Source organism: Vipera berus (genome assembly GCF_964194415.1).
Source record: "Vipera berus genome assembly, chromosome: 1".
In the NCBI taxonomy this organism is placed as follows: Eukaryota; Metazoa; Chordata; class Lepidosauria; order Squamata; family Viperidae; genus Vipera; species Vipera berus.
In genome coordinates, this window is record NC_138202.1 from 323,001,976 (window position 1) to 323,020,570 (window position 18,595).

At 40.7% G+C, this 18,595-nt stretch overlaps 2 protein-coding genes across 2 annotated transcripts in view; both read left to right on the forward strand.

Moving 5' to 3' along the window:
- Positions 1–1,161: 1,161 nt before the first annotated feature.
- On the forward strand, positions 1,162–9,719 carry EPCAM (epithelial cell adhesion molecule). Its single transcript, XM_081312745.1, has 9 exons — positions 1,162–1,484; positions 4,287–4,394; positions 4,506–4,749; positions 4,966–5,031; positions 5,542–5,602; positions 5,891–5,992; positions 6,113–6,304; positions 8,011–8,052; positions 9,302–9,719. The coding sequence occupies exons 1-9, from the start codon at positions 1,409–1,411 to the stop codon at positions 9,341–9,343; spliced, it is 933 nt and encodes a 310-aa protein (XP_081168871.1). The 5' UTR covers positions 1,162–1,408; the 3' UTR covers positions 9,344–9,719.
- Positions 9,720–13,287: 3,568 nt separating this feature from the next.
- The window catches only part of MSH2 (mutS homolog 2), a 69,993-nt gene continuing 64,685 nt past the window's right edge, over positions 13,288–18,595 (forward strand). The window contains exons 1-3 of the mRNA XM_081313379.1: positions 13,288–13,524; positions 16,271–16,425; positions 18,066–18,344. Coding sequence (XP_081169505.1) covers positions 13,293–13,524; positions 16,271–16,425; positions 18,066–18,344 — 666 coding nt within the window. The 5' untranslated portion in view covers positions 13,288–13,292. The remainder of the gene's footprint in view (positions 13,525–16,270; positions 16,426–18,065; positions 18,345–18,595) is intronic.

Consider the following 18,595-nt stretch of genomic DNA (forward strand, 5'->3'; position numbering starts at 1 on the left):
CACTCTGTCACATCCTTAAATATTAATGGAGCCTGAGCAATTAGAGAATGTGAGCGCGTTTCCAAGTTTGTTCTCATAAATCTAGGGCAAGACAGTAAAAACCAGCATGTAATACAAACAAGAGCCCTAATTTATTCAGGTGAAAATATAGAAAGGAGAAAAAAAACTTTCGTTGTGGCTACAAAGGGAAGGGTCTAAAGAATTTTAAGGAAAAAAACCCCTATATTACAGGGCACTTAATATCTGTAGTTTATAAGTATCTTTACCCTATTATTATTTGATTATGCATCATTTTTATATTTTTGAATTCTAGGTATAAGTAATTTAACAGGGTCTCCACTTTAGATAAAAAAATTGGTTTAACATCAAGAGCCTGCCTTGCTATTGGGGGAGGGGGGGCAGCTCATTCTTAAAGGATGCTCATCACAAAGACTTAATAGATCATTGATGGATTTGTGTTGCTATTATTAATTTGTATGAACTATTTGAGCAAGATTTTGTTAAACTCAACATTGTGAAAATCATAAAATGTATTTGAGCCCTTGCCACATTTAAAACTATTGGGGGAGGGGGGGCAGCTCATTCTTAAAGGATGCTCATCACAAAGACTTAATAGATCATTGATGGATTTGTGTTGCTATTATTAATTTGTATGAACTATTTGAGCAAGATTTTGTTAAACTCAACATTGTGAAAATCATAAAATGTATTTGAGCCCTTGCCACATTTAAAACGACAGTGTTCTACACCAAACGGATTCGTCTGTTTCACACCTTTCTTTTTCAGTTTCCTACGACTTCCATTGTAAATTTAGATTCTAAACAAGTTGGTAGATAGGCCCCCTCAAGAATGGATTATTATTTTTTTTGAAAGTCAAGAAAACCACAATGAATTCATGGATCTCCCCAACTGTCGATAAGGCGTTTTAAAATATTCAAATGGCCTCGCCTATGGTTGCCTCACACTGCCCTCGAAACATTCCTACATTATACCACCTTCTTCCCGCAACGCATTTCACCCGGAAAAGTCTATATATGGCTAGTCGGGCGCGCAGGTGAGTCCTCGCCGCTTTACTGCACAAACCCCGCCCGTCGGCCGCTCCCAGTTTCGTGCAGGCGGCGTTGTGAGTTATAACAGCTCGGAGCCAACGAGATCCACGGGTTCACCTTTGGAGAAGCGGAAATAGAGGGAATACGAGCGACGCAGGTGCTGAGGTGTACGTGTATGGGGGGGGAACCAGGTGTAACCCGAGGAGGCGGGCGCGGCTGGCTGAAAGGAGCTCAGTTTTCCTGCGGAACTTGCTGAACCGCTTGAGAGAAAAGGGGGAAGCGAAGACACAAGAGACCGGAGCGTCGCCCGCACCTGTTTGCGTTTGCCTTGTTCTACCTGCTTTCTTAAATCGCGGACGATGGGATTTCCTTCTAGGGCGGCTTTCCTTCTGGGAGCGCTGTTGGCGCTCGTCGCTACAGTGCGGAGCGAAGAAGGTTTGTATTCCCGGACTTTCCTCTTTCAGCTCCTGGCTTTCGGGCGCGCGGGGCAGCGCCTTGGGGAAGAGGAACACAAAATGGCACCTCGTCAAGATTCCCGGCCTTCACGTGGAAGAAGAAGTGGGGGGGGGGCAGGTTGCTTTCATGTTGGTGGACACGAAGAGCGGCGGCTGGGCTTTCTTGGCCGCGACTTATGGGGCGGGCTGGAGCCAGTTGGAAACAGGCTGGCTCTGGAAGTAGCAACTCCCGGAGAGTTGGAGGCGGACGCGTGGAGCCAACGCCCTGCAGAGCCATGGCGTTTGGGTAGCTCCAGCCGTCCCTAGAGGGGAGGCCGATTTGGAGTTCCCAGGCTTTTTTCTTCAGCATGAAACTTTCCCTAACACTTTTCTCCAAGGGATAGAAACTTTGTCCTAAATAATTTCAAAACTGGATTTGTTTTAGAATCGTCTGAAGAAATTAACTTCTTAATAAACTTAACTATAAACTTCCTTTATGGGTTCACTCACATAAAAAGACTGGCAGAACTCTTAACGGGTTTAATTTTTTGTTAAACTAAATCCAGGTAGATTTTCTTAAATCAATGTGAGTGGACAAAGTGCCCGTGTACCAATAATAGTAGACGTAGATCAGTAGCAACTCCATCTTACAGTATTTCCCGGTTAAAATGGAAGCTTCTGTATTTTATGATTTGTAAAGCCTTGAATATAATAGTTTTGCATTATCTGAGCTCTTTTAAAGTTTTCTTAGGGTGTTTCCCTATTTTAATGTTGAAATTCTAGCCATTCATCTTGAGTTGGTACAAAGCTATGCTGGTATAAAGTTTGCTGTCCCCATTTTTGATCGTTTGTGTCTGATTTAAGCTGCTGGAGTCACCTGACTTCTCTCCAAGGTAATAGATGACAAATCTAGAAGCTTTTAACTTGAGTCTGCAACTTGAGTCTGCAACTTGAGTTGCAACTTGAGTCTGCCCTTAGTGTCAGAATAAAGGGTGAAATACAGCTGACAGTGCTGTTCCATTCAGGGTTTGGGGACAATATGAAGGCAGAATAAGGATGTTTTCAGGGCATGCTTGTGCCATGCTTGGGTGAGAGTAAAAAAAAAATAAGTATATAAATGACTGAAAAGTAGATTTCAGTCCTGCCTAACCTTGTCAATACTGGAAGCAAAGTTGGATTGTGTGGTTAATGCTTAGATAATCAGAGAATACCAGGGTTAGAGGCTCAATTGTGAAGTCACAAAATCTCCCAGAAGAAAGCATTTTTTGCATAGTTGAGAAACCATGGTTGTGACTATATAGTTATAAATAGTCAAGTAGAACATGACATCTTTATCTTTTCTTATGACGAAGCGTACATGTAGAAACAACCATTGCTTCCCCATCCCCTCTATTTTGGGATTTTTTAAAATTTTCATTCCAGCATACTCAAGTTCTTGCCACATTGTAACAGGATAATTTTGGTTTCATATATGTCCAAAATGAATGTAATTTTCTACAGCTGATTAAAAGGAAGTAAGACTGCTAATGTCTGTTAAACACTAAAATAGACTGCTGTTGCTTCCCAAATAATTTTTTTCACTGAAATGGGTGGAGATAACGTGGGAATTTTCAACTGGATTTTTTTTAGTACTACTTTAATGGAAAAAGGGTATGGTACATTGAGGAGTCTATGGAGATTCTCAGTCATCCAGGTCATAGTTATCCCAAAGATGCTTTTTCACAAGGCAACTGGACTTTCTTGTTTTTCTTTAAAGACATTTCGCTTCTTATCCAAGAGGCTTCTTCAGCTCTGAAGAAGAGCTGAAGAAGCTTCTTGGATAAGAAGCAAAACATCTTCAAAGAAAAAGTCCAGTTGCCTCGTGAAAAAAGCACCTTTGGGATTTGAGAAGGAGGTTCACCTATACCAGTGATGGCAAACCTTTTAGAGACCGAGTGCCCAAACTGCAACCCAAAACCCGCTTATGTATTGTTGGGTGCCAGGTGGGCGTGGCCCACTGGGTGGGTGTGGTCCATTGGGTGGGTGTGGCTGTGGTGGTAATGGCAGACTGGGTGGGACTAAAAAGTTCAATCAATTCCAACATTGCGAGATCTTTTTTCCCCCCAGTAGTAGTTGAAATTGATTGATTGATTGAACCTTTTTTTTTTTTTTGCACACGGCAGAGGTCTAAAGCGAAAAGGTTTTATAAAACCCAGCTGCAGGCCGAACACTGGGGCAAGGGCGTGCATGTCCACAGAGAGGGCTCTGTGTGCCACAGTTTCGCCACCACGGACCTATACTGTACTACTAGTTTATTTTTGCAGAACCATATATTACAGGTTCTGAACTAAGAGATAATATTCTTCAGAAGAGGAGGTCTACATAATAAACGTTAGAAGTAGCAGCTTTGGCAATTCCTGGGACCTATAATTCGAACTGGAATTATGTTTTTAACTGAAACTATCAAAATTAATATTTTGGGGCTTTTCCCTCTGAGTTTATTATTGAAAGCTATAATGATGAACATCTTACATAAAAATGTTATCTAGAGTATCAGTAAGTAGATACATCCTTTGCTTTAAAGCCTACTCAAGAATCTTTATGGAGTTGCAACATAGAGAAAATTTCAGATATGGTATGTGGTATTGGCTATTACAGAGTCAGAATTCCAAACTGTCATTAATTTGAATTGTCTGTTAGCAAAGGAAACTTTCCTGAAGTAGGATGATTTCGCAGGTATCTACTACAAAAAAATGGAGACAGTTATCTATTTGGTGCAGAATACAAAGGGCTATTTTGTAATCATTTGGTTTGAATATTACAGAAGGATGTCTATGTGAGAAGAACAAACGGACAACAAATTGTTCTCTTATTAATGGTGCCTGCCACTGTAAATCATTTGGATTTGATACCACAGTGAACTGTCAGACATGTAAGTATAAGAACTGAACACCTTCCATTCTATTTCCATTGCTTTCTGACAAAAATATTGTATTTAAGTTAAAATAATCCAGTTACTTTTTACTGTTTTACTACCTTTTAGTGACTTCAAAATGCCTGTTGATGAAAGCAGAAGTGAGTGGCTTAAAATCAGGTAGAAGAAAAAGACCAGAACATGCATATATAGACAATGATGGCATATATGATCCAGAATGTGATGCAAAGGGCAACTTCAAACCTAAACAATGCAATGGAACAAAAACTTGCTGGTGTGTGAACAGTGCTGGAGTGCGAAGAACTGATAAGGGTGATCAAAACATTACATGCCAAGAAGTAGTAAGGACAAGGTAAACCTCCTGATATAAAATTGAATTTATTTTGAGAACTGTATGTTGTACCATTCTACTTTTAAGGTTAAAACTTCAGTAACATTTTAATAGTTTATACTGCCGTAACAAATTGAGTCTAAAAAATTAGAAATACACAAATTGAGTGTCCTATTTGTTAAGTTTGTGATTAATATTCAGAATAATTGAGCATAATGTTTCATGTTTTATTTTTAGCTGGATTATTATAGAAACAAAATATCGTGACGGAAATACACACCCAGACAAAGCTTCCATTGAAAGGTATGTCTTGGTAATTATCACTGCCTACTTAAGTGTAGAATTTAGTAGACGAAATGATTTTCACAATATAGTTGAAAAGAAAATGGCACAATGTACTGTGCATGATTCCTAATACGAGATTGTGATGTCTTACACCAGAACAAATAAGAGATCATAAAAATAAATTGGTGTCTGTCTTTCATTATTCAAACTTTGTGTGTGTAATAAATCATAGAACAAGCTGGGTTCAGATACTATATATCTTTTTCCTGACTCACTTACCTAACCTTGCAAAGAAATAGGCAAAACATGAGCAAAATGGACTTCTTAGGCTAATTTTATTAACATTCAGGTTTACTAAACCATAGGTCATGTATTGAAGTATAAAATAATCAACCAGCAAGTTGCTCAAAACTGCCATCCAGCTAGATTTCATAGGGGGAAAGTGATGGAGGGATTGATAGGGGTTTCAGTACTAAATTGTTTCATAAAGATCTTTCAGAGGTTTTTATTTGTTTCCTTAATTCCCAGTACCATTGGAAAAATCTTTAAGGACCGTTATCTTTTGAATGAAAAGCACATAAGTTTTTTGGTATGTATAACAGTTACTGGATGCTTTCATGGAAATATTACTTTGGGTTATCTTTCATGGGGGCATATATATTTTACTTTTGAAGGTTTAGAATCAACCCTGATTGAAAGTGTAATGTCAGTTTTAGATATGTAATTGTATTACATCAAGACCTCATCTAAAATTTTTTGTTAATTCAAATTTTGAATTATTTATTTTTAAAAGCCGGGTTAATTAAGAAATAAAACAAAAATTATGATTAAACTTGATGTGTGATTTTTTTTTAAGTGAAAGTATTTTTTCTTTCAGCATGAAGAGCCTTTAATGATTATCAATCTCAAACAAAATGTTTCAGAAAAAGGAAATACTGATGTGGATATAGCTGATGTGGCATATTATTTTGAGAAAGATGTAAGTATGTGGAGCTTTTAAAGGAAAGGAAAGTGGAATTAATGGTATGAATTTATGCTGTATTTCAATAGTTTGTATTTCAAAGGAATAATTGAATCATTCATGTTCCTGCTGTTTCAGGTCAAAGATGATCCAATCATTAATGATGGATTTGGAATCAATGTTGCAGGAAAACCTCTTCAATTTGAGAACACAGTAATATATTATGTTGATGACAAACAACCAGAGTTTACAATGAAACGTTTGACACCTGGAGTTATTGCTGTAATTGTGGTTGTAGTTCTGGCAATAGTTGCTGGTATTCTTGTACTGGTATGTTTTTCTTATTTAGAAGATCTTAATTCTGATGTTCAAATAAAAAGTATCCTAGAGTAGATAAACATAAAGCCTATTATTTTAGACAACTCTTGAACTTTCCATTTCTCCCCTGATCCATTACAATTCAACCAGTCCATGATAAACAATAAATGCTGTATTGTTAAAATAGAAGATTATTAACAAAAGAAATACAATAACTACTTAAGACTCTGTAAAACTGAATATCAAAACCCTCAGGTGAGCCATCAACTTCTTCACCTCTATAGATATTGGAAAAAACTATAGATGGTGGAAAAAACTTGATAAGCATATTGGTTATCAGATATCATTTATTATATCTAAAATACAGGTAGTCCTCAACTTGTGACCACAACTGAGTTCAGAATTTCTGTTGGTAAGCGATACTTGTTAAGTGAGGTTTTCCCTATTTTATTTTTTGCCACAGTTAAATGAATCACCAGTTTAGTTAGTAACATGATTGTTAAATGAATCTGGCTTTTCCATCGATTTTATTTACCCTGAGAAAAAATAAAAACCCAGTTAAAATTAAAAATTAAAAAAATTCTCAGCCTGGGCCAGAGAGCTCGAAGAGCCAGGTCTTCAGGTCCCGGCGGAATGAACGGAGGTCGGGGGCAGTCCTTTTGCTTGTTAAAAGGTCACAAAAAGTGATCCCATGACCTTGGGACACTGTAATTGTCATAAATATGAACCAGCTGCCAAGCATCCAAATTTTGATCACATGACCATGGGGATGCTGCAATGGTCGCAGGTGTGAAAAGTGGTCATAAGTCACTTTTTTCTGTGCTGTTGTAACTTTGAACAGCCACTAAATGAATGGTTGTAAGTTGTGGACTACCTGTAAGGCATTCTTATGGGGTAGTAATGTTTGAAAGTAATAGCCAGTCTGGACAAATAAAGATGTAAGTTAAATATATACTAAGTTTTATAAATTTTTAACTACCAATTCTGACTCTTAAGGCGCTTCTCTTTATGTTAGTGGTATCACATTTATTCTTGCCACAGAAGCTAAAACTATAGGAGCTGTTCACTGGACTTGGACAGCTACTTAAAAGTGCCAACCAGCAAAAAATATTCTTGTTTCATATGACATGATTCTTTATAATATTGGGGTGGATGATGTATTATGCAATGTGTAATGTTATTTTAGCCTTGTTATATTTATTTTTGTATATTATTATTATTTTAATAATTTTTATATTACAATTGATCTCTTTGGTTCAAAACTGCCCACAGAAGGTTCAGGGAATCTGATGTCCTCAGTATTTTGTAAAATTATTCCTTACTGCTGAAACTAACAATTTATCTAGGAAACATTTAAACCACCTCAGTGAGAGTTCAGAACATCTAGAAATCACCAAATGACTTATTTCTTAGCCTACACTGATTAGTAGTGCAGTAACCCTCCAAAAATTTAGTTCTGTTCCCACTCTTTAAAGTTAGCAGAGGCTTTAAGTGAAAACCTGCCTCATGTAGTATTAATCTGTAATAGTCCAAATAGATGAGCCAAAGACTGCACATTTCATCAGTAACATGGAATGGTTTTATAGGTGACTATGCGATACATCATATGGATAATTGGCATCAATAGTTTCTGGATATTGTATCTATGTTCTGTTAAATTGATTCTTGAATGTGTTGCAATAGAAAAATACCTGAGCTGTTTTGTTTTCTCCATGTAGATATTTACTCAAAGAAAGACGGGCAAGTATGAAAAAGCTGAGGTAACTATTTAGATAGTAATCTTTTTAATTTTTTAAACTATGATACAAGTGTTATATATATTTTATTACAAGTAGTTCTTAAGACCCCTAGAATCTCAGTTGTTCACACAGTGACTGACATTCCAGCACTCCCAGTTGTGGTGGTTAAGTGATCTTGCCGGTTGTTAACTGGACAGGGTTCCAGATAAAGAGCGCAGGGTGCTTCAAGGAGGTGGAGGAGGTCCTAATGGGCCCAATGCAGGCTGCATGCATGTTGGGGGAGAGTCTTGCTTGGATTTTTGGTGCCTGAGCAGAGACTTGCCTTTCTACTCAAGCACTGCAAATCCATGCTGAAATCCATGCAAGATTTTCAGCCACTGAGTCTGCTTTCTGGTTGAAAATACCGCTTGAATTTTAACATGGAGGTGGATTTTCAGCCCCCATGTGGACAGATATGCTTCTCTATTTTAGGACTGAAAATACTGCTTGGATTTTGGCATGGAACTTTTTTAGCCAGCCTTCAGAGACTAGAGGGAGGCTTCTTGGCATATGGCAATAACTTGCAACTTTTCCTGCAGGCTTCCCAATTGACTTTCTAGGGGAGCTGCCAGGAAAGATTGCATATGACAATTGCCTGATCGCAGAGTGCTTTGCAACCTGTTGTAAGTGCAAACAGATTGCCAAGCATGCAGATCTCAATCATGTGACTACAGGGGTACTGCAACAGCTATAACCTTACTCATGGGTCATAGGTCCCTTTGATTTGCACTGTTGTAATTTCAAACAGTTGCTGAATGAATGGGCATAAGTTGTGGACTACTGTAAAGATATAAACTAGCTTTAATAGTTAAGAATATTTTGGTAAGAATGATCCAATTCACATAAACATCCAGGGTTTCATTGCTGTATAAGCTCACGGGCAACTGTATAACAACTATATTCATTTTTTTAATGTTGGGAGAATGTTTAATATGATTAACTTGTGAAATAGCTTTTTTGTAGTGAAAAGCAAACTGTGTGAGAGAATTCTGTAGTGGAACAGTTACTGTAGCAGTCTTAAAATCTGTGTTTTTTATTCAGACTGGTTTTGCAAACATGGTTAAATTACCTATACTTAATAATGTAAAATTGAAGGTAGTATGTATTCGTATTTGTTTGCACAATTGTGGCATAGGAAAAAATTGTTCACCTCAGACAGATTAGTATTCTTTGTACTGGTAGAAATTATTAAAAAGGCAACCCATTAAGAAATAACTTTTTTTGTCTTCAGGTAAAGGAAATGAATGAAATGCACAGACAACTAAACTCGTAACATCTTTAACATGAAATGAAAGGAAGACTGTGGTAAATAAAAAAAATTGACAGAATATCATGGACTGCTACTTTAAAAAAAATTGTCTGAATCTTTAAGCAATCTTTCTACTAAACTGGCATATTACTGCATTTTGAAGCTTTAAAGATTCTATTAAATGTTATAATTAGCCTAACCAGATTAGTGGCATTCTTTTGTCACTATTTCTGATGTAACTTAGTAATGTCCTTTTGGATGACTTAAAGTTTGTTGAAGTATCTGATAATTGTTATGTCTAGGCTATCAGGTAACTCTCTTGAATACAAGAGTGTATGTTTGTATATATTCACATTTAATCATTTTTTTACACACAGTGAATTTTAATAAAGTTTGAAATGTATATTTTATTTATTTATTACTGGGACTTATATCCCGCCCTATCTCCCGAGGGACTCAGGGCGGCTAACAACAACAAAAATTAAAGGTCTCTGTACAGTAAATTAAAATTAAAAATTAAAATAAATTAAAGATTAGTGTTAAAATTGTAAACATAATTAAAATCCCTGTCAGTCCAGGTCAGCCAGATGGAAAAGGAGTGTTTTGAGGCCGCGGTGAAAGGACTGGAGATCTTGGGTCATCCGAAGCTCAGGGGGGAGCTGGTTCCACAGGGCTGGCGCTCCCACAGAGAAGGCTTTTCCCCTGGGGGTCGCAAGCCGACATTGTCTAGCCGACGGTACCCTGAGGAGGCCTTCTCTGTGTGAGCGTACTGGGTGATGGGAATTCGTTCCTGGCAGCAGATGGTCCTGCAAGTATCCTGGGCCTAAGCCATGTACCAGCACCTTAAATCTCACCCGGAGGGCAACCAGTAGCCAATGCAGCTCACGCAGGAGGGGTGTAATATGGGAGTATCGGGGTGCTCCCATCACTACCCGTGCAGCTGCATTCTGCACCAGTTGAAGCTTCCGGGTGGTTTTCAAGGGCAGCCCCATGTAGAGAGCATTGCAGTAGTCTATACGGGAGGTAACGAGTGCGTGGGTGACTGTATGTAGGGCATCTCGGTCCAGAAAGGGGCGCAACTGGTGTACCAGGCGAATCTGGGCAAATGCCCCCCTAGCTACAACTCCAATATGATCTTCAAAACTGAGTCGTGAATCCAGGAGGACGCCCAGGTTGCGTGCTCTATCAATGGGAGGTAGCATCTCTCCTATAATCAAAGATGGAACCTCTTGGACTAAACGACATGTTGGTACGTAAAGCCACTCAGTCTTGGCCGGGTTGAGTCGGAGCCTGTTCTTTCCCATCCAAATCTGTACCACTTCCAGGCAACGGGACATCACATCGAGGGCATCACTGGGTTGGTTCGGGGTGGAGATGAAAAGCTGGGTATCATCAGCATATTGATGATACTTCACCCCGAAGCCACGGATGATCTCTCCCAGCGGCTTCATATAGATGTTGAACAGGAGGGGCGAGAGCACCAATCTCTGAGGCACCCCACAACTAAGGGGCCTAGGGGTTGACCTCTGCCCCCCTGCCAACACCGTCTGCGAACGGCCCGAGAGGTAGGAGGAGAACCATCGTAGAACGGTGCCTCCCACTCCCAACCCCTCAAGACGACGCAGCAAGATACCGTGGTCGATGGTATCAAAAGCCGCTGAGAGATCTAATAGGACCAGGACAGAGGAGTAACCCCTATCTCGGGCCCGCCAGAGATCATTCATCAGCGCGACCAATGCCGTCTCCATGCTATACCCGGGCCTGAAACCCAATTGGTACGGATCCAGATACTCAGTTTCCTCCAGGACCAAAGGGAGCTGCCGTGCCACCACGCTCTCAACGACTTTCGCAAGAAAGCGAAGGTTGGAGACAGGACGAAAGTTGTTTAAAATAGCTGAATCCAATGCAGGTTTCTTAAGGAGGGGCCTTACTACCGTCTCTTTCAAGGCGGCAGGGAAGTACCCTTCACTCAGTGAGGCATTGATAACTGCTAGGAGCCAGCCTCGTGTAACCTCCCGAGACGCATAGACCAGCCATGAGGGACACGGGTCCAACAAACACGTGGCGGCACTTAATTTCCCCATGATCCTGTCCACTTCATCCGGAGTCACAGGATCAAACTCTTCCCAAATGTTCTCGGCCAAACTCATCGTTTTCCTCTCGTCAGATACTGCCCAGTTAGAGTCCAGACCAGCCCGAATCGGAGCAATTTTGTCCACCAGATATTTACTAAATTCCTCGGCCCGTTCTCGTAAGGGGTCCTTACCAGTTCTTTCTTGGTATGAAGATTTGCTTACATGAGATACTTCCAAATATGGAGTCCGCGATTTACAACTGTTTGACAAAATTGAATGGACTTATGATCTGTGCCCATAGTTACAGCCATTGCAGCAACATCATGGCCACATGATCAAAATTAGGCATTTTGCAACTCATCTGCACTTATGATGGCAGGAGCATTGCAGCTCCCCACCTATCCCTCCCCCATGACTTGGGCTTGCTGTGCTCCACAACCCTTGTTGCCATAGCTGAGCTTTCCTGTCGTCTTGCTCCCGTTACCAAGCAAGAGTGCCTTTCTGCCCAAATGCTCAGGAAGCTCCAATGGCATTAGCGCAAAGTGCTACCTCATGAAGTGCTCAACACATAGGAAGCATGCACTGCAGAGTGAAAAAATAACCACCCTGCAAGAAGTGCCACATGCCCGGGAAGCTCTAACGATGCAGCAGAAAGAGAAATGGTAGTCTCCTGCTTTATTTGCCAGCCTATATGGAAAGTGGTTTTGCCCCTTCTCTTTTTGTAGCTCAATAGACAAGAATCTAGGCAAGTATAAAGTTTTGCAACAGCATATTATAGGGTTGGCAAAAGCTGCAACTACAGCATTGTTTGTTAATTATTAAACTATAAGAATATTATTCTTTCCATGATATAGAAGCCATATGTCAGAGGGCGTGTGCTGCAGAGTTCAAAGTACTCAGATTACTGTTAATATATGGCTCCTCCGAGTGCACACTACTTATTTTTATTAACATAGACTGGATGAGAGAGATCAAGCTGAAATCATACTGAGGAAAAATGAAAGTGCTGCTGGTATATAAAAAACTGGGATTGGAGTTGGGATTCAGTTTGCTTTACATAGCAGTGGTAAAGCTCTAGGCTAGGGTACTGATTGTTACCACTGGATAGTAAGGAATAAAAGGGTGGGGTATTAGTATATTGAGAGTTTCTTAGTTCATAGTGTTGACTTTCCCATACATTTTTATAGATGGTAAGCAGCACAGCAGACAAAATGGAAGCATGTGGGACATTATAGATCAGGGGTGTCAAACTGAGTAAGAACGCCGATTATACTGGAAGGGGAAAAAAGCAGAAAATGGCTGTTGTTTCAAATATGAGTTACAGCTTGTGAGATCTTACTTTGAAATGCTAGAATTGTCTTCCAAGTAAACGCGTTATTCGTTTGAAATAAGATTTAGCTGTTCTTCGATTTTTACTGCCTCCGTCCACGTGCTCAGATCAGAGTTCCTAGGATTCACAGCATTAAAGGCTGTTGAAAAAAAGTGTTGCAGAATTACAATGCGACTATTTCAAATACAGAGGACAGGATGGCCTGGAGGAACGTTGTCCATGGTGTTGCGATAGCTCGGACACGACTTCGCAACTAACAAAAACAATACATATTTAGCATAACATTCTAACAATGCCCTTAAAGTTTCTTCACGAAATGGAGAGGAGCATATTTTTCAACTAAATCTGTAAAAGGAGAGTACATCATATCCGCTCTTTTCGCAACAGCGATACATCTTCGAACTATCGTATACCACAGACGGTGTCCCGAAAGGTCTATTTTGCTCAGAACGCGTTGCGATGGGGGCGGGCCTATTACGGTGGCCGAAATAGGTCTCGCTCTTCCGGATTGGCGGCGGGAGAAGGATTATTATTTGCTAGCGGCATTAAAGTGGCGGGTGGTTTCAACATGGCGGCCTCCATAGATGCTTGTGTTTCTGCTCCACGGGAGGCATGCTGGCCTGAAGGCTCAGGTGCCGAAAGCGGTTTTATTCGCGCCGTCTTGGCGTTGCCTGCCAAGCCGAATACTACTGTGAGGTTCTTCGAGCGCGGCGACTACTACACGGTGCATGGCGAAGATGCAAAGCTGGCGGCGACGGAGGTCTTCAAAACACGAGCGCTCGTTCGGATCCTGGGCTCAGGTTGAACTGAGGGGCTTTCGCGGCTTCTCCTTGGCGGGCTTATAATAGCAGGGTTGGGTTACTCGAGGGTGCTGCAATTGCGCTCCCGGAGTTCGCTATTTCCTCTTAGCGCTGCAGTAGACGCCTTGCTCATGCCGGCGAACCGCTCAGTCTGACGATTTTAGGTAGCGCTGGAAAATGCTTTTGAGAAGTCGTTGTAATCCGTAGGCTGACCTTCCCAGTTACAGTCTGTCTCGTCCAACAAGCTGGAGGTGGAACCTCTAGTTCCACGTGTCTGGATGAGTTTCGGACTGACGAAAGTTAGTCTCGAAGGACATCTCTCAAATCCAGTTGATGGAGAGGAAGAGTAAGCAGGTGCCTTGTGTTCCAGAGAGGGACTGATCCAGTACTGATTTTAAGCTTGCTGACTTAGGGTGTTTTAGAAGAGATTTTGCCTGCCTTTTTTATGGCTGATAATGATCCGTAATGATTTAGAGTCTAAACTATGCTTTTCATATATAATATAACCTTATATTTTTCCACTGTTGCTCCATCTTTTCCCCCCTTTTAGATTATCAATTAAAGACTGAAATATAAAGTAACTATGCAGAGTAATACTTTGACTAGAAGGGCTAGGCTAGAAGCCAATTGTTTAGGAGTCCTTGTACTTTCAGTTATAGGGGCTTCAAATTCTAAAAGCTTCTACTCAGATTTCATTATTTATGGAAAATGAATCAGTTGCCAACACACTGGATTTAATATATACACAGAATTAAATAAGGCTGTATGAAAAGGGACAAAATCAAGTTTCTGTATCAGCCCGTTCGACTATCTCAGATCAAATTTATTTATTAGGTTACCCCACCTTTGTTTTGTACAACTTAGCTTGGCAAGTCAGTGGCTTCCTCTTGTTTTTCCCACAACAGCCCTCTTAGGCTGAGAGAGAGGGTCTGAATCAAAGATACTGGCATTCAGCCGACTTCTGTGCCTAAGGGAGGATGCGAACACCAGGTCTCATGGCTTCTAATCCAGCACTTTAAGCAGAACATTAATACTAAGAAATGATACCAATTTTAGCTGTAATAGTATCCAGATATATCCAGCCTTTTTACAATCAATCTATGTTAAGTCTTTCTTAGTTCCATATCAGAAGAAACTTTTGTTGACTTTTGCATATCAAATTTTTATGAAAGAAAGGAGAGTAAAGCAGAATGTATGTGTGTTGTCCCCAAAACTGGGTCTTAGCTTGGTGTTGAAGCCAATTGACCACCAAACACAAGGTGTGAAACAAAACAAGACTTATTTTGGTACAAGATATAAAGGGCCTTGGCTTTGAAAGCTACCAAGGCCCTGATTACAATTTTACAGCAGTTTTTATAATCAAAGGTGATTCATATATACACCCCTTTACTTTCCCCCCTCACTGTTATATGCATAACATATAATATTGATTGGTTATCTGGATTGCAGCCTTCCTAAAGCTTTCTCGTTATGCAAAATAGCTAAATGTCATGCCACCTGTTGACCACCTCAGGTCATAGGAATCTTGCAAAGCTTCTAGTTTCCTGTTCCAGCTATGTGGTTTTGGGTTTTCTTGTAAGTGAGCTATTCATGTACCCTATATCATGGCTAAGTGGTTTATGACAGGTGAATCTGTCTCGCAGGGCTCCCCCCCCCACTGTATCCCTCCTTACAATGCTATCAGCTATGTCAACTGGTAGCAAGCTTGTACTGCAAATCCCCTAGTTTAGCGGAAAGAAAAAGCTTTTTAATTGTCTAAGAGTGAATGTTTCTCTCACAATTCATCTTCCTCACACTCATGTCCATTACACCCACACCTGGGTCCTATCTCTACAGATGATCCTTCTGATCCCCAGGGTCTCATCTGCACATACATTATTTCACCTAAACCTTCATTCTCCATCTGTACCTATATTCTTTCATCTGACCCTTCATGTGTTCTTTCTGGATATTTGGCATTCCTTCAGATAAAAGTTTTAGTGCTTTGGGAATACTTCAAATAATACTAAACACTGCAAAATAAGTATAGAAAAGCCTGCAACATATGTGAAAAATAAAATAAGAACAGTTAATTTGATTAGACTTGTATTGACTGAATAGGGAAACAAGGAATTACAGTGATTAGAGAGGAGAAACGTATTCAGGTTTATCCCTAATTAGTTAATTGTTCCTAATGAGTATTATCAGATGCATAGAATAAATGAATAACTAAATTACAAATTAATACATAGTTTAAATTCTAGTTAATTTGAGAGACTGCTTGTCTTCCATAATGTCAGCCTGTTCTGTGCATTCCAAAAGATGGCTTGCTTCAGGTCCTGTGAATTAAACAATACTATCTAATGCAGGGGTGTCAAATTGCCTGCCCACTGGCCGGACGCGTCAGCAGGAAACCGTGCCCACCCCATAGCTGGCAATGGGACAAAAGCTCCGATACGCCGCGCAATGTCATGTGACGTCACGAGTTTGACATGTCTGGTCTAGTGGAACAAAGGAAATGGACCTTTTCTGTTCCAGTTTCTGCCCTTTGGAACAGCATTCCTCCATATGGCCCCATCTTGTCCAACTGAGTTGTAATCTGACATCCTGTAGTATAATTTAAGTATGTTTGGCAGGGATTGTTTGTTTTTTTACTGTACTTCCCAATCAGAAACAACAGCATTTAATAATGTTTATTTTAACCAAATTGTAACTTCTAATTGTAATGTGTCAACCATGTTTCTTCAAGGTTCTTCTTGTTTTTTAGGAACTCAGAAACTCGAGAGTGTTGCACTCAGCAAGATGAATTTTGAATTTTTTTTGCGAAATCTTCTTCTGATTCGTCAGTACAGGGCTGAAGTATATAAGAATAAGGCAGGAAATAAATCCACCAAAGAGACTGAGTGGTATTTGGCCTACAAGGTACGTGATCATTGTGTTCAGAAATATATATATGTTACTCTGTATATAGATCTGTAAGTACTTTTCAGTGTTTCACTGACAATTAAATTTAAAACTTGTGCAATTGCAGATGTTTCTGTTAGGGCAGCTCAGTCTAATGTTATATAGATCTGGGTGGTGGTGCGGCAAGCTCTCCAGCTCCATGGTGGTAGGGGCCAGGGGCAGCCCCATCCTCTTTGGGCCTTGGCGGGTGCTGCAGCTTTCATACAATTGTGCGAGGCAGGGGTGGGGCTACCCCTCATGGTGGCGGCACCAGCCTGCTGGATGGGCCGGGCCAGGTGGAAGGCAAGCCAGTGGCAGAGCAGCCACAGGTGAGGTAGAGGCCAAAAGCAGCTAGGGGCAGCCCCATGCCCGCCTCACACAGCTGGCATGAGAGTTGCAGCGCCTGCCAGGGTGTGAAGAGCGCCAGCCTCAGACGTGCAGGCTGGCGCTCAGTCGGAGGGGTGGGTGGTGCGGTTCCACCGCTGGCAAAGTGGCCCTGGCAGTCCAGTGGCAGCAGTACGCTCTGGAGGTCGTATGGTACCAGTAGATCTGGGCCAACTCACCCCTTGCCAGGCAGGAGCAGCCTAGCAAGGTGGCCCAGAGCAGCGTGGCCAGGAGGGTGAAGGGCCCCCACAAGGCCAGAAGCAGTGTGGGCAGCTGCTTGGAGCCAAACCGCAGCCGATAAGTGTCCCAGCAGCAGCAGGACCAGCAGGCAGGGTGGGCGGAGACCGAGGCGTGCCAAGGGTTTGGGTCACTGCAGCTGCAGGCAACCACACATTGGAATGGATTGGGCTTGATTAGCAGTAGCAGCATTCCCACTCCCATTGGCCCCCATGCTCTCCATCTCCTGTATGTGAAAAAAAAATCCCGTTAAAATAAGGCCAAAAATAAAATAAATAAGACCGGGTTTTATTTTCGGGAAACAGCGGTAGTTAGTGGTGAAATTCAGGTCCCTACTTTTGAGCAAATGGCTCAAACGGCTCTTGTTTCCCTGCTCATTTTTGGAAAAACTAGAATGATATGAAATACATTAACCTTATGACTGGGAGGAAAATGGAAAAACTTCCAAAACTACCAATATAATGCCCCCTCTCAATACAGCTTTGAAGGATGCAGGATTTTGTTTGCTTGTTCTATTGATCATAACTTACGTCCTACATTCCTCCACTTTAAAATGAGCAGTTTCACCTTAGCTTTGATTAAACCTTCTTGTGAGAAATATTTGTATGAAACTGATTGGGTATGTAACCATGTTTACTTCCTTGATTCCCCTCTTAAGCCACAAGGCTAAATACAAACGTACAGCTTCACTAATAAACAGGGACATTTGTGGGATGAGGAGAAATCAGTGAGCAAAAAAGACATTTAAGCCTTCTGACTATGAACAAAATACATTGCTTGAAATTATTGACTTGAACTATATTTTTTCTAGTCTCGCAGTTCTCCAAGGGGAGAGAGAGGAAGAGAGTTGTTGCAATAGAAGTGCACTTGATTAGCGACCCCTGTAACATTGTATCAGATAATTTAAATAAGTGTATAGAAAAATCCAGATTAATTTTTTGACATTCATTGCTGTATTTGTATGGAAATTAAGCCTGTGTTATTCTTCTCTCAAATAGGGTTCTCCAGGTAACCTTGCTCAATTTGAGGATGTTCTTTTTAGTAACCATGATATGTCCTCTTCAGTTGGTGTTGTAGCCATTAAGCTGTCCTCAGTTGATGGACAGAAAGTTGTTGGAGTAGGATATGTGGATTCACTGGCAAGAAAATTAGAAGTATCTGAATTTACAGATAATGATCAGTTTTCCAACCTTGAAGCACTGTTGATACAAATGGGGCCAAAGGAATGTTTGCTGCCTGTTGGGGAGACTGCTGGAGATATGGAGAAACTGAGGCAGGTAAGCCATGGAAATTCTGAAATCACAGACATTGTTTACATGAACTTATAACTGAAAAATCCTCTAGGAAATTAATTTTAAATGGGCAGAAAATGGAGCAGCTCATTCAATTGTGGAGTTCTTGGTGTTCCCGTAGTAAACATTAATAATTATTTTGTATTGGTTTGTATCTGTAAGCTCTAGTTAGGTTAACTGATGGGTTCATTTAAGCTTCAGTTGGTGACTATAATCACTTACCATGCTAAGCTGTG

What these genes read in the sequence shown, in the direction of transcription:
- EPCAM (XM_081312745.1), top strand. Translation starts at nt 1,409, where the DNA reads ATGGGATTTCCTTCTAGGGCGGCTTTCCTTCTGGGAGCGCTGTTGGCG. An exon ending in GACAAAGCTTCCATTGAAAG is followed by an intron (nt 5,032 to 5,541) that starts GTATGTCTTGGT and finishes CTTAATTCCCAG; the next exon opens with TACCATTGGAAAAATCTTTA. An exon ending in AAAAGCACATAAGTTTTTTG is followed by an intron (nt 5,603 to 5,890) that starts GTATGTATAACA and finishes TTTTTCTTTCAG; the next exon opens with CATGAAGAGCCTTTAATGAT.